The sequence below is a fragment of the Oncorhynchus gorbuscha genome, linkage group LG14, assembly GCF_021184085.1.
Source record: "Oncorhynchus gorbuscha isolate QuinsamMale2020 ecotype Even-year linkage group LG14, OgorEven_v1.0, whole genome shotgun sequence".
Taxonomy (NCBI): domain Eukaryota; kingdom Metazoa; phylum Chordata; class Actinopteri; order Salmoniformes; family Salmonidae; genus Oncorhynchus; species Oncorhynchus gorbuscha.
Window position 1 is genome coordinate 49,711,030 of NC_060186.1, and position 21,981 is coordinate 49,733,010.

Below are 21,981 nucleotides of genomic sequence, written 5' to 3' on the forward strand. Positions count from 1 at the left end.
CAGATTTTCGGCCCAGTTGTCTCTCTTGCTTCACCTCTTCTTCTCTGGTATAGGCCTACATTTGTGCCCACTATTTTTTATTACTTTGATTTCCACATGCTGGTCTCTTGAACTAGAGGCGTAGACGACATTTTACATCCTTTAAAATGTTTTGTTTTTTATTTCAGCAAATCCTTGCACAAACGGTTACATTTAATATATTATCAATTTGAAATGTTTCTTTAAAATGTAATTATGTTCCATATTGTCTGCAAAACAGATAAACAATAATGTTTCTCATGCTGTTGTAAAGCTATATTTTCCTACATAGGTATATTTATTACCATACTTTTCATTTTCAAGTGTAATAGTAATTAACAACAGATTCCAGTTCATGCTATAGACAACAAAACCAGTAAGGAATCATAGTGACTTTGCCATGATAAGTAGCAAAGCAAACATCTGGTCACACTATATTGTTTACCACAATCTTTATTTTACAAGCTGCCTTTGTGTTAATCACTCAAATCAACTCAATTAAAATCAAACACACAAACAATAGCTTGGTTGATCATGCTATCATACAACATGTTATATCTATGCTTTAGCTGTAGGCAACTTACAGGTTCCAGAACATTGATATAGGGAACTTAAATAGAGGACCATCACTAAGTCTTGAAGTCTTCATGCAGAGCTTGAGCTTATCAACGCCCAAAAGCCTGAATCATTCCCTTGATGGAGCAAACCAACCCCGATAAACTACACAGAGATCCCAGAGTTAAGATTAGAAGGTCCAGGGCCTTGAGCCTGCTGCTCATGGTGGTCCACTTGAGCTGCAGGTGGAAGAGGGAGGGCAGGATGAAGGTCATGGCCGCCCCCGTCACGCTGCCCGTCAGCCCCATGAGCAGGGAGAAGTGGGGCATGTAGAGTGCCATGAGGAAGGTCATCAACAGGAGACAGCCCCGCAGAACCAGAGTCCCCATGTCCACACCCACCTGCGCCCCTTCCAGCCTTAGAACACTGCTCTGGAGGACCTCAGCCACAGCGTAGAAGGGCAGGGGGTAGGAGAGGAGGGCCTTAGCCAGGAGACACAGGTTGACCACCATGCGTAGGCCAATGGGAAGGTTATCAGTGATCACCTCTTTAGTATCCTCGCCCCAGGTGAGGAAGGCCAGCACAGAGAAGGTGGTTTTCAACACACAAGCCAGGGAGTGTGTCCAGCTCATCATGTCGGAGAAGTCCCCCCTGTCCTCCATGCTTCCCTCCAGGGTGGGCAGGAAGATCTGGGAGGTGTAGCTGAAGATGATGACCCCCACGGACACCAGGAACCTCTCAAAGTCCACCAAGAGGACCATCCTCCTCCAGGACCAGCGGTGGGCTTGGTGCAGGCAGTAGGCCACCACGATGAAGGTGATGAGGAACTGGGCCAGGGAGCAGAGCAGGCTGAGTCTGGAGACCACCCTCAGGTCCCGGATCAGCATGCAGGGCACTAGGGTCAGGAAGGTCATCACGGACCAGGCGGCGGGGGGGAGCGGGAGGAAGGAGAAGCTGTGACACATTAGATTGGTGCTGACCACCAGGTAGAGGATACAGGTCATCATCAGCTCTATCACCTGTGCTGCGTTCACCACCCGCCCGCCCAGGAGGGGGCACAGGCGCTTACAGCAGGCATTGGCGATGTCCTCGTAGGTGTCCCGCACTCGTATGGGCTGGCCTTCCTCGTTGTCCTCGTACAGGCAGGATACAAGGATCTTACCTGTGTAGTTGCAGATGGCAGCAGCCAGAATGAGCAGTAGCAATCCTAGGTAGCCACTCTGAAGGAGAGCGTAAGGCAACCCCAGAACAAAGATACCCTAGGAGAAAGAAGAAAACAAGTGAACGACACGTAGAGTGTGAACACACAGTGTTTCCTCAAACTAAGTACAAGTCATCACCAAGGAGAGTGTAAATTACTGCTCTTTGCCTGAGACTTGATTGTTTGAAAACCACCACACATTAGAGGATGTTAAACTTAATCATTTAAGATAACGTTCTGCTTCAATCTTAACAAATGTGCAACTGAATTTCTTCCCGTGCTGTAAACTATTCAGTAGACCACACAAAAATCTTATCTTGCAACAAATTCCTAAATGGATAGTCTGCGCAACGTCAGGCTTTAAGTCAAATTGCAATGCAGAACAATGTAAATAAACAAACTCTGTTTATAATGTGATTCTGAGTTAATATGTAGATGCTCTACATAGATAGAGTCAGTCCAGACAATAGGACACTGGACACAGTGTTGCTGGAAAAGTACATGGTGTTGGGGATTATGATGATGCAATGACAAGGTAATAACTGAACAGATGTAGTTGTTTACAATTAATCATACTCTGGCGTAGAAAACACAAATGAAAGTTAGTAGCCTGATTATCTTGTAAAAAAGGCTGGGACACTGTTGATTTGAATATTAATGGGGGGGAACAACTGCTGAAATGTATATTTACTTACATACTAATAATATGCTGTAGTTATTGAAATGGCCTTGTTTACAAAGGATTATTCTCAGCTCTTCCATTCCTTCTATTAAATATACTGTAATTTCAATGCATCCTCTAAGCACAACAACAACAATGCAATATCGATAATGCTCACCTAGTGCACTATCTAACATTCATTTTCCTCCATAACCATAATTATTTCTTGAGAATGTGAAAAAAACACATAAAAGCTAAACATAGAGAAGCATCATTCCTAAGGTCTGAAGTAAAAAATAAATAAAAAAACGAGGTTACCTGAATAGCATTGGTCACGTTCCATCCTGCCTCCCAGGTGGTGATTTTAAGACAGGTCCTGCTGGAGGGACTGGTAGGTGTCTCATTTCCCCCCTCTGGGCTGGAGGTGGTGGGTGACTCCCTGGACTCCTCTTGGTCCTCTCCATAGGTCCTGCTCAACTCATCCCTCTGGGCGAACCCTAGGCTCTCCTCATCCCCATGGAGGAACCTGGAGGTCCACAGCAGCTCTGCCTGCGTCCCCAACCAGTCTAGTCTTAGAAATGACATTTTAGTGTGTGTTTAGAGGGCTCTGTCTTCAGCAAAGGATACGGTAAACAGCCACTCAGGTCAGACGAGAGAGGCTACCTGTTGAGGTGATGGTTCCCTCCCCATCACAAACTCTAACCGCCAGCAGACAGCAGTGTCAATCTTAAGGGGGCTCAACCCCATACAGACTTAATGACCACTGCACACAACATGAACCTGAGAGGCTAAATTGGCTCTCCCTGACATTTAAATGGTCTAACAGGTGAGACACTATGAGGGCGATTGACAGGCTGTTGAACTGTGACAAAGGATAATAGCTTCCGGCTTTTAAGATGAAGAATGAGTCCATCGTGCAAGAATAATCAGATATAATTGAATGTCTTGCCTCTGCAAAGGTCCTGAGAGGGGCCCATTTGAATTTGTAAGTTGTCATTTCTATTTTGAAACAATAAGATATGATAACAGCTGAAGGCTTTTGTGCAGATGACTTATATTTAAATAGTTGCCCTTAGTTCAACTATGGCAGTTAGATTTAACACCAGAGGGAGCAATAGAGGACCAAAAGCATGGGTGCCTACATGTTTGCACTGGTCTCAGCATCAATGACAAACCTACATTGTAAAGCTTGGAAAGTTACATTTTGTTTTCAGCACTTAGGTTAGTTTGTATCTTACTATTTATTATAAGACCATTATCATCGTAAAGTTTAGTAAAAGTATTATTCTTCCCTGAATCCCATTACATATGATCCCTTCACTTCTGTTCTGTGACGCCCCCTCCCATTGGGCGCGGGGGAGTGGGAGAGTTTCTTGAACTTGCAAAAGTCACTCTTTGACATTCCCCTCAATTTCAGGCGCCGAGTCCGTCGCACGTAAAGCGACTCTTCCAGACTGCACGCTGATGAAGAGATTTGAAAATGAAAGGTCTATCGTTTTTTACACTCATAGCGTTGCTATGGCAATGCAGCCGAGCGCAGCAAAGGGGTGAGTGGATCGTTTGCCAAGAAATCGCTTTACTCACAATTTGAAATATTTCGTTCTGATTTGTGAATTAGTCAGAGGTTTGACCAATCCTTTTTTTTAAATAATAATTAATACTAATTTTCCTTTGCTAGATTAACCCTTTTATTTTTTAGCTTATTCTATTATTTTCATTAAACAGACACATTAATATATATTTTTTAATTACGTTAGAATATTGGTTTGGGTGACAAAAGTAGAGAAAATATAATTTATGTTCTAATTAGTCTTCTCTGAACCATATCTTTAGAATAACAGTTTAAAGAAGAATTCTAGACTCTTTCTAGAATGTTCATGTTTGGACAGCTGTAAACCAACAGAAATTGTTTAGCCATTCAACTTTGTTCTGCCACCACTGTATGGGGTACCCACATCATTACATTCAGTGTCAAAACAGAAAGGGATTCTATCAGAAATATCAGTTGGAATCATCAACTGTGTTTTGATGTCTATCTAAGCTTAGATATGAATTGTAAAGATCCCCATTGATTTAAGTTAGAGCTTTTCCCTCATTTTAAATGCTGATTCCAGCTTCGATAGGACATTGATGCTATCTATACAAACCATGTTCTTTTTTAATCTGAGTTAAATGTGTTGAAATGTAACCATTGGCTGTCACTGTAGGTGTGTGCCTTGTGTCAGTGTATGACTGAGACATATCCCTCTTCTTTGTCACATAGAGCTTCGTTCAGTGGCTGTTTTCTAGGTTAGTGATAGGCAGGATCTGTGTCCTCTCCTGTCAAAGGCAAGGGACACGTGTCCATTAACAGGTGTCACTGTGTTTGTTAACGGAATCCAAGGCAGGGGGGGGCGGGGACTCTAAATTTAGCCAGGTGTTAAGCAAAAATAGTGCTATCTCATCCTGTCTTCTAAAGATGCACAGGAAGGAGGCACAGGAAGGAGAGACATTATGTGTGTCATCATCATGATAATCCCCTTTGGATCAGTTATCAGGAGTGTTTTATAACAGAGCTGAGCGGACTGAGGTCAGCGTGTCTCTCTTCCAATGCTGGTTATTTTGTGGTCATTTAGAGCATCACCAAATCAGCCCAACAGATGTTTAGTGGGCGCTCCAAGTATGTCCAGATGGTGATGCTGGATGAATTTGGGATGGATGATCATAGGCAAAAGCAACAACATAAGCCCACTCAACATGAGAGAGGAGAGGAAGCTCCTGTAACAGACATGTAAGGTTTCTCAGGCCTGCGATATTCCTCTGTGATACTGTAGCTACTTCTGTTTACATCCCTGTTTGGCAGGCCACCAACAGTATTATAATGCCACATGGACTACTTTTCACTTTCTCAGGTTTTTCTTCTGTTTGTTTGTGCGTGAAAGACGTAACGCGTCTTTTCTTTGTGGTCGTACCTTTCCCTGCGGAGTTGTTGGCAGACTGCTTTTGTGGGAGAAAAGGAGCGTAGAGGAGAAAAATCAATACTCCATTCTGCCACAGTGACAATGAAAACTGGGTCCAACTGTAGTCTGAATTAATCTCAGTCAATACTGATGAAAAGATGCCAAGAGTATGATTTGATCAATTGTGGGTGCTTTGGCAATCATTTGAAATGGCTGTGTTTGTCAAAAACATGAATGGCTGACCGTACCTATTTGTTTGAAGACAAAAATGTGGGAGCATAATAGCAAAAGAAGAAATACCTACAGTAGAAAGAAGGGCCTTGTTCATTAAACAGCACTGAGTATTTTTTATTGTCAAAGAAAAGATAATTGTAAGTGTAGATTTCCTGGTAATGAGACTATAAAATATGTTTATCATGTATTTACAATAGTCTGACTGTTTGAATGGCTGTTTTTGGTTAGCATATTTGCGTGAGTATGTGTATAGAACTTCATGCGTGCTAAAACTGTTATGTGTCCCCGAGTTGCATCCGATACTACAGTAAACAAGTCTGAGTATTGACCTTACAGAAGGACACTGTGGTTAAATATCAGAAAATCGAATCATTCAGTCGACGTTCAGTGTAAATGTTTTATTACGTTGGAATTGGAAATATTGTGAACTTGTATGATTGTGTGCAGGGCTCCCTTGTAAAAGAGGCCTTGGTCTCAATGGGATTTCCCTGTTTAAATACATTTCTGTGTATTTAAATAAATATAAACAACTAAACACAGCACAGGGCCTGCAGCCAGGACTTGAACCGGTAACCTTTTGACTACTATTGCCTCACACATGGGCCCCATATGCAGTCCTTCAGAGAACTGTGGGATTTCTCCTCTGACCCTGATGGCATACTCCCCACTCAGCAGCTGCACTGAGACACTGCTCTCATGTGATGTGGGCCTGTCTTTCCTGACTAAGTGATGTAAGACTGACCTCTCACTGTACCCTTTGGTCTCTGCAGGAGGCCTCTCTCTCTCTCTCTCTCTCTCTTTCTCTCTCTCTCTCTCTCTCTCTCTCTCTCTCTCTCTCTCTCTCTCTCTCTCTCTCTCTCTCTTTCTCTTTCTTTCTCTCTCTCTCTTTCTCTCTCTCTCTCTCTCTCCCCCTCTCTCTCTCTCGCTCCCTCTCTCTCTCTCTCTCTCTCTCTCTCTCTCTCTCTCTCTCTCTCTCTCTCTCTCTCTCTCTCTCTCTCTCTCTCTCTCTCTCTCTCTCTCCCCCTCATGGTCACTTCACCACAGCCTTGTATCTCAGGGATGGGCCTGTGGTAACACATGGTGTCAATTTCACCTCACCCATGCTGCCCTGATCCTGGACTGGAATCTGACCTGACATCTGGCAGTTTTGAGTAGTGCATTTCTACAGTGTTCTTCAGATCAGTGTCAACAAAACAGAGATGAAGTTAGCGTGTTACTATTAGGTAGAAGGATCCATGGTTGAAATTGTAACTGAGATCATAGAGGATGCTTAGTGATTTCTTCTTGTTGTGTCATTGTGACACGGCTTAGAGAGATGAGAAGTTTAGTCATAGTCACGGTGTTTTGTAATTTCCCTGACCGTTCCAACAGGGAGTGTAAAAATATATGAGATTCATTGTATCCTAGATTGAAATTGCGGCAGAAATAAGAGATTCAGTGAGGTTTTGGGATAGAAAGTCTGTCAATATACTTAAATGATTTGGTGCAGTGTTTCCCCTGTATTCATTTAGCAGTGGTGCACCACTTGGCATTCTCTCAACCAGCTTCACCTGGAATGCTTTTTCAACAGTCTTGAAGGAGTTCCCACATATGCTGAGCACCTGTTGGCTGCTTTTCCTTCACTCTGCGCTCCAACTCATCCCAAACCATCTCAATTGAGTTGAGGTTGGGTGATTGTGGAGGCCAGGTCATCTGATCCAGCACTCCATGACTTACTTTCTTGGTCAAATAGCCCTAACACAGCCTGTAGGTGTGTTTTGAGTCATTGGGGCGGCAGGTAGCCTAGAGGTTAGAGCGTTGGGCTAGTAACCGGAAGGTTGCAAGATCGAATCCCTGAGCTGACAAGGTAAAAATCTGTCATTCTGCCCCTGAAGAAGGCAGTTAATCCACTGTTCCTAGGCCATCATTGAAAATACTAATTTGTTCTTAACTGATTTGCCTAGTTAAATAAAGGTAAAATAAATAAATAAAATTGTCCTGTTGAAAAACAAATGATAGTCCCACTAAGTGCAAACCAGATGGAATGGAGTATTGCTGTGGTAGCCATGCTGGTTAAGTGTGCCTTGAATTCCAAATAAATCACAGACAGTGTCACAGGCAAAACACCCCCACACCATCACATCTCCTCCTCTGTGCTTCAGTGTGGGAACTACACATGCGGAGATAATCTGTTCACCTACTCTGCTTCTCACAAATTTGGACCGATTTCCACCTGTCTAGTGTCCATTGCTCATGTATCTTGACACAAGCAAGTCTCTTTTTCTTATTGGTGTCCTTTAGTAGTTTGTTTTCAACAATTCAACCATAAAGGCATGATTCAGTCTCCTCTGAACAGTCAATGTTGACATGTATCTGTTACTCTGTGAAGCATTTATTTGGGATGCAATTTTTTAGGCTGGTAACTCTAATGAACTTATCCTCTTCAGCAGGGATCTTCCTTTCCCGTGACGGTCCTCGTGAGAGCCAGTTTCACCATAGCGATTTATGTTTTTTGCGACAGCACTTGAAGAAATTTTCAAAGTTCTTGACATTTTCCGCATTTACTGACCTTTGTGTCTTAAAGTAATGATGGACTGTCATTTCTCTTTGCTTATTTGAGCTGTTCTTGTCATAATATGGACTTGGTCTTTTACCAAATAGGGCTATATTTTGTATACCACCCCTACCTTGTCACAACACAACTGATTGGCTCAAACACATTAAGAAGGAAAGAAATTCCACAAATGAACTTTTAAGAAGGCACATCTGTTAATTGAAATCCATTCCAGGTGACTACCTCATGAAGCTGGTCGTGAGAATGCCAAGAGTGTGCAAAGCTGTCATCAAGGCAAAAGGTGGCTACTTTGAAGAATCTCAAATATAAAATATATTTTGATTTGTTTAACACTTTTTTGGTTACTAAATGATTCCATTTGTGTTATTTCATAGTTTTGATGTCTTCACTACTATTCTACAATGTAAAAAATTGTAAAAATAAAGAAAAACCCTTGAATGCGTAGGTGTGTCCAAACTTTTGACTGGTACTGTATATACATTTTGAAATGATATAATCTTAGAGAACTAGTATTTTTGGATTACTGACGGGGGCACGCAGGATACATGCCCAGGGACCCCCGTTTGGGATCCCCATTGGTTTTGTAATCATGTTTGAGCATAAGAACACAAAAATAGCCCTTTCCACGATCATGGGATGCCACTAGTGTTTTTGTTCTTTTATTGCCTTCATTGTTCAGCTGACCTCTCAGGGTCATGGCCCCTGACCTCAGTGCAGTCCAGTGCCTCTCCTCTCTAGTGCACACTGTGTGGCTCTGAGAAAACCCCACAAAACTCTGCACTTCAGACCAGCCAGGCAGACACATTCACAGCACCTCTAAGATTACTACATTACAAACAAAGCCACAGCCAACCGAGAGAAAAAATACATGTGATTGAATTCATAATGCATCAAAAGACAGATGGGACAGAAGACATTTTTGGGAATAAATAAAATGCTTATTATGTTGGGTGACATATTTCCCATTACAGATTTTCTGGGTGAACCACACTGGAGCAGGCTACAGAGTAAATGTTAGCAGGCAGGGGCACATGAAATATGAATGTTGTCTGTGCCGAGCCGATATGTTATTTTGGTGAAGGGGTCTGACCATTCACACCCCCTGAAATAGACACATAACCTCTGAGGATTCTGGGGGTCTAGAATATGATTGAACGATGTCTTGGAATACATTATTCACAGGTGACATTCTCAGGCCTGGCTGTGACCGGACAGTAGGTAAATAGGAAGAATACTAATCAAAAGGGTAGTGTCCCCTATGACTTAGCAGAACAGAAACCTGGGGTCATCTACCTGAGACATTACACTCAACATCCTTTTGAATCCTGCATTAGTAGGGCCTACTTTTCCTGAACTGATCCATTCTAATAAAATGGCTTCTGTCATGACAGCATCCTAGTCTTCTATTGGACTATTGGATGTAATAACTATGTTTTTTGCTCTCAGAAGCAACAGAATAGAGGTGTTGGTTTGTTATCGGCAAGGCTACCAATTTAGCCTGGAATTCCTCATTTCCTTCCAGATCATGCCACCTAATAAAGGAGAAAATGGGTATTCCTTTCTAAGTGTGTATGAATGACAAAGTCAGTTCTTTCTCCTTTCTAGGGAGCTTGAATGACAGGAGATTCCTTGGATGTTTTCTCAGCTTCCATTGTATCGCACTAAATGGATTCTCTTGTCACATTTGAAACCCGTGGGCAGCTTGTTTGGAGGGCAACTTCACGAAGTATTGCCAACAGTCACCCGCTAACTCTTAACTCTGCTCTGCAGAAGGGACTTGGATTTTTAGAGCCGTCTGTACTCGTTTGCCTCAAGTCACTCGTTCCAAAAAAAAAACATCTTCAAGCTAGGTTCATTGTGACTTTGCTAAAGCCCTGTGTTATAGCCTACCTGTATCTCTGTGTTGCCCCCCTCCAGTAGTCCTAAGGCCATCTGGGTGCTCTCCTGTGTTATAGCCTACCTGTATCTCTGTGTTGCCCCCCTCCAGTAGTCCTAAGGCCATCTGGGTGCTCTCCTGTGTTATAGCCTACCTGTATCTCTGTGTTGCCCCCCTCCAGTAGTCCTAAGGCCATCTGGGTGCTCTCCTGTGTTATAGCCTACCTGTATCTCTGTGTTGCCCCCCTCCAGTAGTCCTAAGGCCATCTGGATGCTCTCCTGTGTTATAGCCTACCTGTATCTCTGTGTTAATCTATAGCGAGTCTAAATCATGTTATAGTCTGTATTTCAGTTCACATTTCTCCACATATCTTGCGTGAAAAGTGGATAATTACACAGGTTGCGATATCGGGTATTTTCCGTTATCTGTCAATAGGTGCGTTATACAGACATATTAGAATCACGTTGTGGTCATTGCCTTCTGCCTTGTGCATTGGCACCGTGAAACATGCACCGTACTATTTGTCCGACCCATAGTTCCCATGCATCACGGCCTAACCCCATAGCCAGCCGTGTCTCAGGGGAGACGTTACACACGGTATTACACCAGCAGGTTTGGCTTGCATTGCTAATGTGTGCATTCCATCCAGTTGTCCCCACTGCAACCAACAAGGGATCTCCGTCACGCCTCCTTTCAATTGGCTGAAAGGAGACTGTGGCACATTCGCGAGTTGAACCCACAACATATGGCACAGACAACGTAATGAGGATCAACTCAACGTGCTGAAGTGTCACAGAGATCCTTCAAGTAGCCACAGGTCAGTATGTAGTCTCTTCTCTTTCCTTGTGTTTGTATTTGTTCCCACACTGGCCTGCCTGAGATTGCTCTGTGCAGAGGAGATTAAGTCCCACGTATGCCTCCCAAGCTAATGGCTATTTGGCTTCCCTGTGCCTGTCGTCTGAGAGGCGTGAATCCCATTTCCCGTGCCTGAATCCCATTTCCATTTGTTTCCTGTTACACATATTGCTGTACCAGCAAATACGGTGTTATTGAGATGTCTGTTGGAGGTGCTTAGCTGTGATTCATTGGAAACAAATAGCACCTCGACAAGTGGAATGGGCTTTTAACATATGTATAACATGCATTGCACCGTGGGGCCCCATTCTCACTCTGCCTTCATTTCAATAGGAGGAAGGGCTTCGGCAGGATTCTTTCCCTGCCAGCCAATGAATTATAAAAATGTCTTCCTATATTTCGAATGAGCGCTGACATTAGGTAAAGCATCGCACTGAATCATGACCATTCCTTTTTGCCGTCACATTCCTGTGATTTAGATCTTTGGAATATCGCCGGTCTTATTTCTTTTGGCAAAGCTATAAATATCACAGTTACATGATTGCCAGGATGAAATAAGCATCTGAGAAACAAGCTAACTTTACACATTTACTAAAGGGATGCCTTACGGTATATTAAGTCATAGCCTTTATTGATCTCTCTGCTACCTACCAACTGTCCCACATATTGTCGGACTTCAGACTATTTAGCCTGACTACCATTTAAACCTGTTAATTGTTTAATCACTTTCAAGTTTTGATATTCTAACCTTAATAACATCAATTGCTGCTGTAATTAATAGATGAGTTGTTATTTGATATTACAGAGCTGTGAGCCGAAAATGAAATTGTCCTTGATGTAAAGGAAGTTTGAACACTGTCCTTCGCGCGTGTTTATCTCTCTAGTTTGGATGTAATTTAATCTAGGAGGATGAAATACAGTAGCACCACCACCATGACAGCGGGCAGTCTGTATTTTACTCACTGTCATACTCTTAACTTATTCTATGGGCTATTTCTACTCTGAAACTCATCTAAGAAATTACATTGTCTTGTTTGAGGTCCCTTCAATGGAAACGGTAGACTAATTCAGCTTTAGATGCCTTTACCTATCAACAGCATACTGCACACATTTATGATGCACAGAAAACACCACTGACTTGTCAACTTCACGCTAATGCTTGGTTATTGAATAAAACAATTATCCAATTAACTAGTAGATTCATCAACTAATGGTATACTATGACTAAATTAGAATGTATTTTTGATTAGCAGACCTGGCCATGAAGATGAAGATCAGAGCATACAGTGGGGCAAAAAAGTATTTAGTCAGCCACCAATTGTGCAAGTTCTCCCACTTAAAAAGATGAGAGAGGCCTGTAATTTTCATCATAGGTACACTTCAACTATGACAGACAAAAAAAAATCCAGAAAATCACATTGTAGGATTTTTTAATTTTTTTATTTGCAAATTATGGTGGAAATGTGTATTTGGTCACCTCCAAACAATCAATATTTCTGGCTCTCACAGAACTGTAACTTGTTCTTTAAGAGGCTCCTTTGTCCTCCACTCGTTACCTGTATTAATGGCACCTGTTTGAACTTGTTATCAGTATAAAAGACACCTGTCCACAACCTCAAACAGTCACACTCCAAACTCCACTATGGCCAAGACCAAAGAGCTGTCAAAGGAGAGCTGTCAAATACTTATTTTCCACCATAATTTGCAAATAAATTCATTAAAAATCCTACAATGTGATTTGCTGGATTTTTTTCTCTCATTTTTTCTGTCATAGTTGAAGTGTACCTATGATGAAAATTACAGGCCTCTCTCATCTTTTTAAGTGGGAGAACTTGCACAATTGGTGGCTGACTAAATACTTTTTTGCCCCACTGTATTTTTGTAACTCACTCGAATTGAGTTAGATTCTGATGGCTGAGATTGTTCAGTGGATTTGCTGTACTCTCTGAGGGCCGTAGTACAGAGGAGATTCTGGTAAAGTGAGATGATCAGTACTTTTTTCCACTGAGGTCTACTAAGGGGAAGGTAGAAAGTGAATATTCTCTGGGATACACTGTTTAAAAGCTTTCTGGCCATAATCAAAGGAAATAACAACATTCTCCAGGCTGGGAACTCTATAGTGTAATTGAAAATACAGATGTGAGTGCATGCTGTTCTTGGAAGAGAAACTTTACTGTAGGGGAAAGTAGAGAGTACACAGTGTTCACAATGCTGCTGAGACTGAGAGAAATGGGGGGCGGGGGGGGGACTAAATGGTTTTACCATTTTTCATTTGTGTCCTGTAAATGTTGTGGTAAATAGATGTCTTGTTTGATTGATGACTGGAACAGAATACTTGGAATGTAAAACTGGAAAAATGCATGTGGCCTTTGGACTGACCCATGCAGAGATAGGAAGGGTGTGGGAGGTGGAGAAACAGTGAGGCCCCTCCCAGGCCAGAGCCCAGACTTGAGTAAAGTAACAGGAACAGAACTTCTGGAAGGTACACCGCCAAATGTTCTCTCCCCTCCACTGTGGTACTGCTGTTCTGTTCCCACTATCTGATGTGCATCCTATGTCTGGGAACATAATTATCCAATACACAACACGCTCGCACATGCACACATGCAGACACACTTTTTCTCCTGGTCTTGTCCTTTCAGACAGTCTGAGTCACCTCTTCTTCCATGGCATTATTTATTTAGCCAAACAGAAGCCCCCTGACCACATTCTGTTTACCGTTTAGACAGCTGGACTTTCACTGGGCCAGAGCTGGAGGTGGGGCTGAGGCCAGAGCTGGAGGTGGGGCTGAGGCCAGAGCTGGAGGTGGGGCTGAGGCCAGAGCTGGAGGTGGGGCTGAGGCCAGAGCTGGAGGTGGGGCTGGAGGCCAGAGCTGGAGGTGGGGCTGAGGCCAGAGCTGGAGGTGGGGCTGGGACCAGAGCTGGAGGTGGGGTTGGGACCATAGCTGGAGGTGGGGTTGGGACCAGAGCTGGAGGTGGGACTGGGGCCAGAGATAGAAGTTGGGCTGGGAACAGAGCTGGAGGTGGGGTTGAGACCAGAGCTGGAGGTGGGGCTGAGGCCAGAACTGGAGGTGGGGCTGGAAGCAGAGCTGGAGGTGGGGTTGGGACCAGAGCTGGAGGTGGGGCTGGGGACAGAGATATTAGTTGGGCTGGGACCAGAGCTGGAGGTGGGGCTTGGACTAGAGATAGAAATTGGGCTGGACCAGAACTGGAGGTGGGGCTGGGACCAGAGCTGGTGGTGGGGCTGGGACCAGAGCTGGAGGTGGGGTTGGGACCAGAGCTGGAGGTGTGGCTGGGACCAGAGCTGGAGTTGGGGCTAGGGCCAGAGATAGAGGTGGGGCTGGGGACAGAGATAGAGGTGATCCCTGGAACCAGAGCTGGAGGTGGGGCTGGGGCTCCTCCTTTAAAGGCACTTTGACAGGTGTTTCTTCCAGGGGCCCAAACCATCCACCTCAGAGTACCAGGATGGGCCCCTTCAGGGCCATGCACACCGCTTTAGAAGCAATAAAGTAAAGTATCTAGGAGTCAGACCTTTAACTGCAGTGTTCAACGCTTTAAACAAAATGGTCTTTAGAGCGAACAGATGTTCTATTCTAATTATATTTTCTTACATTTTCTCATTTGATGAAAGGACTCACCATAAAGGCAGTCTGGTCGCTTTTATGAACTATAGCATTTTATGGGCAGAAATCTGCTAAAAAGATGTCAAACGGAATATGTGAATTACGACTCGCAGCATCTTTACTTGCAGTAAAACCTGCACTTTATAGCAGTTTACTACATATTGTTAATCTCCATCAGGAAAACACAGTAAACTGCAGTGGGAAACAAGCTCTCCAGAACAGGGCAGGGAATACTGCAGGTTGTGTGGCCTAGGAATTTACTGCACAATTTATACTGTATATCTTTATATATCTTTCTCATTTGGCTTGTAGGGCTACTGTAGTGTAGAAACCTGTTTGCTTTGCCATACCTCATTCATGCTGTCATCATTCATGTTGAAATTGAGGGGAGTTTCATCACTAGCCCATGTCTATCTTGCTCTTAATAGGACATCAAATAAAACTACAAATACAAATGTTGCCCTATGTGTCATTGATCATGTATTACAGTATATTCTATTCGCATTTGAACCAAACTACAATCCCTCTCATTTGAATTGAAGAAGAACCAAACAACTAACATCCGTTGGAATTAATGATGTTGTTTGAGTCATATCTATATGCTCGTAACATTGTAAATCAGCAGAGGGAGAGATATCCACTACTTCCTTTTATAAACATGTAAGGAGCATTGGCTTGTTTGCTTTGGCCTTGGCTGGGTTTGTCATGAGGAAGTGCTTCAGCCCTGTAAGAGGTCGAGTCCTAATGAAACTGGGATGGTTACCATGTTAAATCACCCTGGGGATCCTACTGCCGGACACAGGCTGCTTCACGGGAGATTTACCGATGACTGGGCCGCACCGCGTTAAATCACAGTGACCACTTACTGTGGAGGGGACGGGAGAGGAGAGGAGCAGCTAGGGTAAGGTGAGGGAGGGAGGAGGGTGACCTGCCTGGCTAATATCGTCCATTAATAGAAGAAGAGAAGGTATTCAGATGATTTTACGATTGTGCTGTCACTGACGGACGAGGACTGTGGGTAGTGTTGTCTCAGAGCTGTTGGGAAAGACACACTTGTTGTCATAGGACATTCCAGTGGGCCCCAGTCTTGAGGGGCGGTGGGGTGTAGGGGGGGACTGGGAAAATCACTTTCAGACATGAATTCTGAGAGAAGAGCTATTGTCATAGAAAAGTGTACGTGTGAATTTGATGAAGTAACGAAGTCTCAAGAGTGTTCTCTCTCTCAGTCAGAGACGTAGCTCCTGATGGCAGTTGCGATAGAATCACAGTTGGTGGAATGTCACATCGGCACCATTACGAGCTCATATCAAATCATTTTGTTGCACTGGTTGATCTTCAAATCTGTTTCTATCCAGTTGACTTGTGGAAATGCCTGTCACTATGTATAGAATATGACTACAGTAGAGGGACTATAGTCTTGTAAACTTTCCGCAGGAGCTTGACTAATATGTTTTGTTTTAGAACCATAGGAGGGAGAGAACATTTGAGGAATGAGCGTATGATCTAGCGCTTTCTTAAGATTCCTATTAAAGGGATTCTTTAAGGGATACTACTTCCCCAGTGTCAGATGAACTTGTGGATACCATTCTTATGTCTCTGTGTCCAGTATGAAGGAAGTTAGAGGTAGTTTCGTGAGCCGAGGCTTACTAGCGTTACCACAATGACTGGAAGTCTATGGGTATCTACTAGCGTGCTAGTTAGAACTTGTGCTAATGCTGGTTAGCAACTTCCTTCAAACTGCACGCAGAGACACAAAATGGTATCCACGAGTTTATCTGACTCTGGGGAAGTTCATTGCCAAAATCCAGAAGTATCCCTTTAAGATCTTTGAAATGTCATGAATTTCAAATATATATATTTAGCTGTGTGGTATGCACTTGGGTCTGACACATCCTTTTTACTATAATTTTCGATATGAATTTCAAATGAAATTCTTACATTTTTAGCCCTGAACACACCCTGGGTTTCTCTGACTGAATGATTACTTAGTAATGGCAGCTAATCAGTGCCAATTTAACTGAAATTACTCTGTGCTTCTGTCAATGTCGAGTGAAATGACTTTGCAGATTGACTGCACCTCTTTATTTGACATGAAATGAAATAGAATGCAACCTCATTTTGGTGGTATGTAATTTAAGAGAATTGTGTTTTCGATAGTGAAAGAGCAGATTAAACAACCCAAGTGGAGCTTCCCAATTATTCCCTCTCCGATACTGTACATTGGAATCCTACTAAACTGAGATTGGTGCATGCACTGTGGGTTTATGTGTGTGTGTCATAGGCGGCTGGTGGTACCTTATATGGGAAGGACTGGGGTCATTGTAATGATATCAGCCATTATTATGAGCTGTCCACCTCTCACCAGCCTCCTGTGGTGTGTATGTGTGTTCACGTTCAATCAAACTCGACCTGAGTGATCGCTGAGGATGTACAAGTGCTATGGGTGTGTGTGTGTGTGTGTTGTCCATTTGCCTGCCATCAGGGTCTTTTGCGATCTCATGAATAGTCTTGACCTGCATGAGGAACCCAGTGAACTTCGCCATGTCTAGACAGCTTGTATTGCTTCCAAGATTAAGGTCTAAACCGGGTGCTTTCCTGTTTACAAGTCTGAGGTTAGCTTGTGAACACTTTCAGGAAAACATTTGGTCTGGGTCTGTATTTATCACGAACCTAAACACTCACACACTTCCAATCAACATGTGTTACATTTGAAATAGGTTCTAATGATCAATTGACGGTCTTACGTGAACTTGTAAATGTTTATAGACTGAAGAAAAGTAGCCTGAATAAGGATAGGATAATGTACCGTTTTATACAATAGTTAGTTATAACTATAGGAGGACTTGTAAAGGAATGTAACTTAGGTTAAATTCACACACAGCAACATTTCGCTATGCTCATGATTACAATGACTCCATTTAGAGAGAGAAAAATGAATCTAGAACAGTCAAATAACTGTTCAATAAAGACACTTCATTTCTTATGTGTTGTGTACTAAACCTGAGATTGTGCGCTCTAAGAGCTCTATCCTTTTTGTATTTGTGTTCTCGGAAGAAGACTGGGTTTAGTTATGGTTTGTTTCTGTTATGGTGCAACCTTGAATATGATGAATCTTACATCTGGTGACAGTGTATTGTTCAAGGCAGTAAATCAAACATTGATTGAAGGCACCATGAGTGGATTTCTTCTTGAAGTGCAGCAGGCATTTGAAAGGCTCTCAGATGCTGCTCACAGTTCAGACGTCTCACCTTCATTCTCACCATGTTGGATTCATGTTGTCTTTAAAAACATTTTTTTGCTTTTATTCATTTTTTAGAATCAAACAGGGAATTCAGATAATATAATGTATCGTGAACTGAAACAAATGCCCGTGTTTACAGCTGCTTTATGCTGAAATGACGATAATTGAAATAGGGCCTAATTGGGATGATGATGATGGTGTTGATTATGATGAAGAATGCAATGACAATGACGTATAGGACTACGACTACAGAGAAAATGTACATCAATGATGTGGATGTATTCCAACTTGATGCGAAAGGTCCGTTTTTTATTGATTCATCCGTTGGGATATTTTTTATGGCTATTTATGGAAGGAGTGAGATAGCTGTTTGAGTTCTGTTTTTGTAGCTTGCAGAATATTTGCCTGCTGCTCAAAGACATCAGACCGGTCTTTATTCGGCCTTGATCCCATCCGTGCTACATATCCATGCATGGTTTCATTTCTGTTTTTCACTCGTTGATAGTCTAGGAAGTCAGGATCTGTGTTTTCAGTGTAATCCTAGAGCACTTCAGGACATGGATGTGGCCTTTAGAGTATAACATCCTGCTTCCTGTCTGTCTGTCTGCCTGCCTGCCTCATATTTTCTTTCCCTCCCTGGACGTCTCTGTCTGAATCCAGGTTCAAAGGAAAGAAACCAAAGAACACTCATCCTGCCTTTAAACATGCTAATAAATGACTGATTGCTAAAAAAAAAACTAAAAAACAACAACAAAAAATCTTGTCCAATTGCAAATTACAAGTGTCATTATCCTCTACTAAGGAAGTCATTCATTTCTTAGCGGATGTCCACAGATGTAGTTACTAAGGAAACGGCATGTTGTTTCATCAAAGCCTGCTCGTCAGTGGTGGGGGCTCCAAACCCCCTCTCCTCCCTCTCAAGATTGCATTACAGAGGTCTTAACTGTTCCATAATTGTCTGGTGGGACTCTCAATCCCTCATCACCCAGTGTGGGATGTGATCACACTAACAGCCCTTGAGAAAGAAGAAAGGGTATAAACAATAGCTAATGGATTTTTTGTTGTTTTTTGGGAATAGAATGTTGCTATCAGCAAGAAAAGCAGCGGCCACCTTGCATTGCATTAATCCATATGTCATAGTGAGCTTTGCTAGCCATCACCATTTATGCCAAAATGTATATTTCATCTTATGGATGGATTTTTTTAGTTGGATTTCTATTTGAGAATATGTATCCGTCTTTGGGGCTGTCGAGGTGATGCTGTCCTTGTGTCAGACCTGTATCAATTCCCTGCAGTACGTGTGCAGTGTGAGACTGATGTGTGTTGGAGAGTGCACACAAACACACGAGCGCACAAACACACGTCTGAGGCTAAGGCTGATGACTGGGCTGGACTGGACAGGTGACCCATCTAGAGGAGTGATTGAGTGCTACACCACTGGGCTTTGGCATTGAGCAGATATAATGTAGCGTGTTAAAGGTGCACCCTGCCACGATGATGAATACAGGCAAGTTGAAAAATAAATACTGCCGTATCAATCAATGGGCAGCTGGGTGACCCCTTTAAGATGTACTCATTTTTTACCAGACACATTAAGCATCAGGATTAAACTGTCTAATGTGGACACGGATCTCAAGGACAACCAAACAGTCTGCTGGCATATGTCAGAGCAGGGCCTTCTTCACTGTTCAATATGTTTCAACTACTATCACGAATTAAGTTAAGACCCAGTAGCAGACATGTCATATTGACAATGGTTTAATATTCCAACCGGGGCAATCAATAGACAGGTCAATGTAGGCAGGGGCCAGTAAACCAGAGGTGGGGCAGTGGTACCGGACGGCGGGCAGGCTCAGGGTCAGTTTAGGCAGAGGTTAACAATCCAGAGGTGGGGCAAAGTTACAGGTCGGCAGGCAGGCTCAGGGGCAGAGGCAGGCAGAGTGGTCAGGCAGGCAGGCTCAGAGTCAGGAAAGGCAAAGGTCAAATCCAGGAGTGCTAGAAAAAGAGAGACCGGGAAAAGCAGGAGCTGAGAACAAAAACACTGGTTGACCTAACAAACCAAATGAATTGGCAACAGACAAACAGAGCACACAGGTATAAATACACAGGGGATGATTGTGAAGATGGGTCACACCTGGAGAGGGGTGGAGACAATCACAAGGACAGGTGCAACCGATCAGGGTGTGAAAACTGGGAGAGCAGGGAGTCCGGAAGTAGCCTATTGTCCCGAGCCTATATGTTGTTGTACACTGTAAAAATATCTACTTGTTTCAACTAAATATTATTAAGTAACTGGTTCCACAGGTTTTTTTTTATTTACTCAACTTTTCAGTCAAAGTGTTAGCTGGACATAGCATTTTTAGTTAGCCCAAACTTAGCTCCAACATGAGAAAATGTAGGCAAGAATTCAGTCAACTTAAAATGTGTTTGCTCAAATTGTCTCATGTGTTCATTTAACTAGAAATTATTATTTGGGCATCTTACTGTCATGTTTGTCATTTATTATCATGTCTTGTCCCTGTGCTCCCCATGCTATTCGTTTCCCTCTGCTGGTCTTATTTGGTTCTTTCCCTCCTTCTATCCCTCTCTCTCCCCCTCCCTCTCTCACTCTCTCGCTCTCTCTTCTCTCTATCGTTCCGTTCCTGCTCCCAGCTGTTCCTATTCCCCTAATCATCATTTAGTCTTCCCACACCTGTTCCCGATCCTTTCCCCTGATTAGAGTCCCTATTTATTCCTTTGTGATCCGTTCCTGTCCCGTCGGTTCCTTGTATTGTATTCACTATGCTGTGATTGCGTTTCGCCCTGTCCTGTCGTGTTTTTGCCGTGATTGTGTATCGCCCTGTCCTGTCGTGTTTTTTGCCTTCATCAGATGCTGCGTGTGAGCAGGTGTCTCTGTCGACTACGGCCTGCGCCTACCCGGCGACCTGCAGTCTGTGGCCGCTTCTCCAGTTGTTTCCCCTCTACAAGTCTAGAGGATTTCTGTTATTCCGTTTTGGACTTAAATAAACTCTGTTTCTGTTAAGTCGCTTTTGGGTCCTCTTTCACCTGCATGACAGAAGGAACCGACCAAGGAATGGACCCAGCGACTTCAGACGCTCGTTACACTGCCGTCGAGATCCAAGGAGCCATGCTCGGCAGACACGAGCAGGAATTGTCCGCTGCTCGCCATGCCGTGGAGAACCTGGCCGCTCAGGTTTCCGACCTCTCTGGACAGTTCCAGAGTCTACGTCTCGTGCCACCTGTTACTTCCTGGCCTGCCGAGCCTCCAGAACCTAGGGTTAATAACCCACCTTGCTACTCCGGGCAGCCCACTGAGTGCCGCTCCTTTCTCACGCAGTGTGAGATTGTGTTCTCTCTCCAACCCCACACATACTCTAGAGAGAGAGCTCGGGTTGCTTACGTCATTTCACTCCTTACTGGCCGGGCTCGAGAATGGGGCACAGCTATCTGGGAGGCAAGGGCTGATTGCTCTAACAAATTCCAGAACTTTAAAGAGGAGATGATTCGGGTTTTTGACCGTTCAGTTTTGGTGGGGAGGCTTCTAGGGCCCTGGCTTCCTTATGCCAAGGTGAACGGTCCATAACGGATTATTCCATTGAGTTTCGCACTCTTGCTGCCTCTAGTGAGTGGAACGAGCCGGCGCTGCTCGCTCGTTTTCTGGAGGGACTCCACGCAGTGGTTAAGGATGAGATTCTCTCCCGGGAGGTTCCTTCAGATGTGGACTCTTTGATTGCTCTCGCCATCCGCATAGAACGACGGGTAGATCTTCGTCACCGGGCTCGTGGAAGAGAGCTCGCATCAACGGTGTTTCCCTGCTCCGCATCGCAACCATCTCCCTCCTCTGGCTTTGAGACTGAGCCCATGCAGCTGGGAGGGATTCGCATCTCGAATAAGGAGAGGAACGGAGGATCACCAACCGCCTGTGCCTCTATTGCGGAGTTGCTGGACATTTTGTTAATTCATGTCCAGTAAGAGGCCAGAGCCCATCTGTAAGCGGAGGGCTACTGGTGAGCGCTACTACTCAGGTCCCTTCATCTAGATCTTGTACTACTATGTCGGTCCATCTACGCTGGACCGGTTCGGGTGCTACATGCAGTGCTTTGATTGACTCTGGGGCTGAGGGTTGTTTCATGGACGAAGCATGGGCTCGGAAACATAACATTCCTTTCAGACCGTTAGACAGGCCTACGCCCATGTTTGCCTTAGATGGTAGTCATCTTCCCAG

At 43.7% G+C, this 21,981-nt stretch overlaps 2 protein-coding genes across 8 annotated transcripts in view; one reads left to right on the forward strand and one right to left on the reverse strand.

The window, feature by feature from the left end:
* Window positions 1-683: 683 nt before the first annotated feature.
* si:dkey-126h10.1 (vesicular inhibitory amino acid transporter) lies at window positions 684-3,057 on the reverse strand. The gene is made up of 2 exons (XM_046298002.1): window positions 2,754-3,057; window positions 684-1,832 (listed from the first exon to the last, which is right to left on the reverse strand). Exons 1-2 carry the CDS (start codon window positions 3,018-3,020, stop codon window positions 684-686), a joined length of 1,416 nt encoding a protein of 471 aa, XP_046153958.1. The 5' UTR covers window positions 3,021-3,057.
* A 774-nt stretch (window positions 3,058-3,831) lies between these two features.
* Window positions 3,832-21,981, forward strand: part of lama2 (laminin, alpha 2) — a 152,671-nt gene continuing 134,521 nt past the window's right edge. For 6 of the 7 annotated variants that reach the window (XM_046298275.1, XM_046298277.1, XM_046298276.1 and 3 more), the window contains exon 1: window positions 3,832-3,982. In XM_046298275.1, the coding sequence (XP_046154231.1) occupies window positions 3,916-3,982 (67 nt within the window). In that variant the 5' untranslated portion in view covers window positions 3,832-3,915. Of the gene's footprint in view, window positions 3,983-10,722; window positions 10,856-21,981 lie in introns of those variants that run through there. The other variant, XM_046298279.1, reaches the window with a different exon arrangement.

Coding starts and splice junctions, on each gene's coding strand:
- si:dkey-126h10.1 (XM_046298002.1), bottom strand. CDS start 3,020: ATGTCATTTCTAAGACTAGACTGGTTGGGGACGCAGGCAGAGCTGCTG. Junction 1,833..2,753: donor ACGTGACCAATGCTATTCAG/GTAACCTCGTTT, acceptor TCTTTCTCCTAG/GGTATCTTTGTTCTGGGGTT.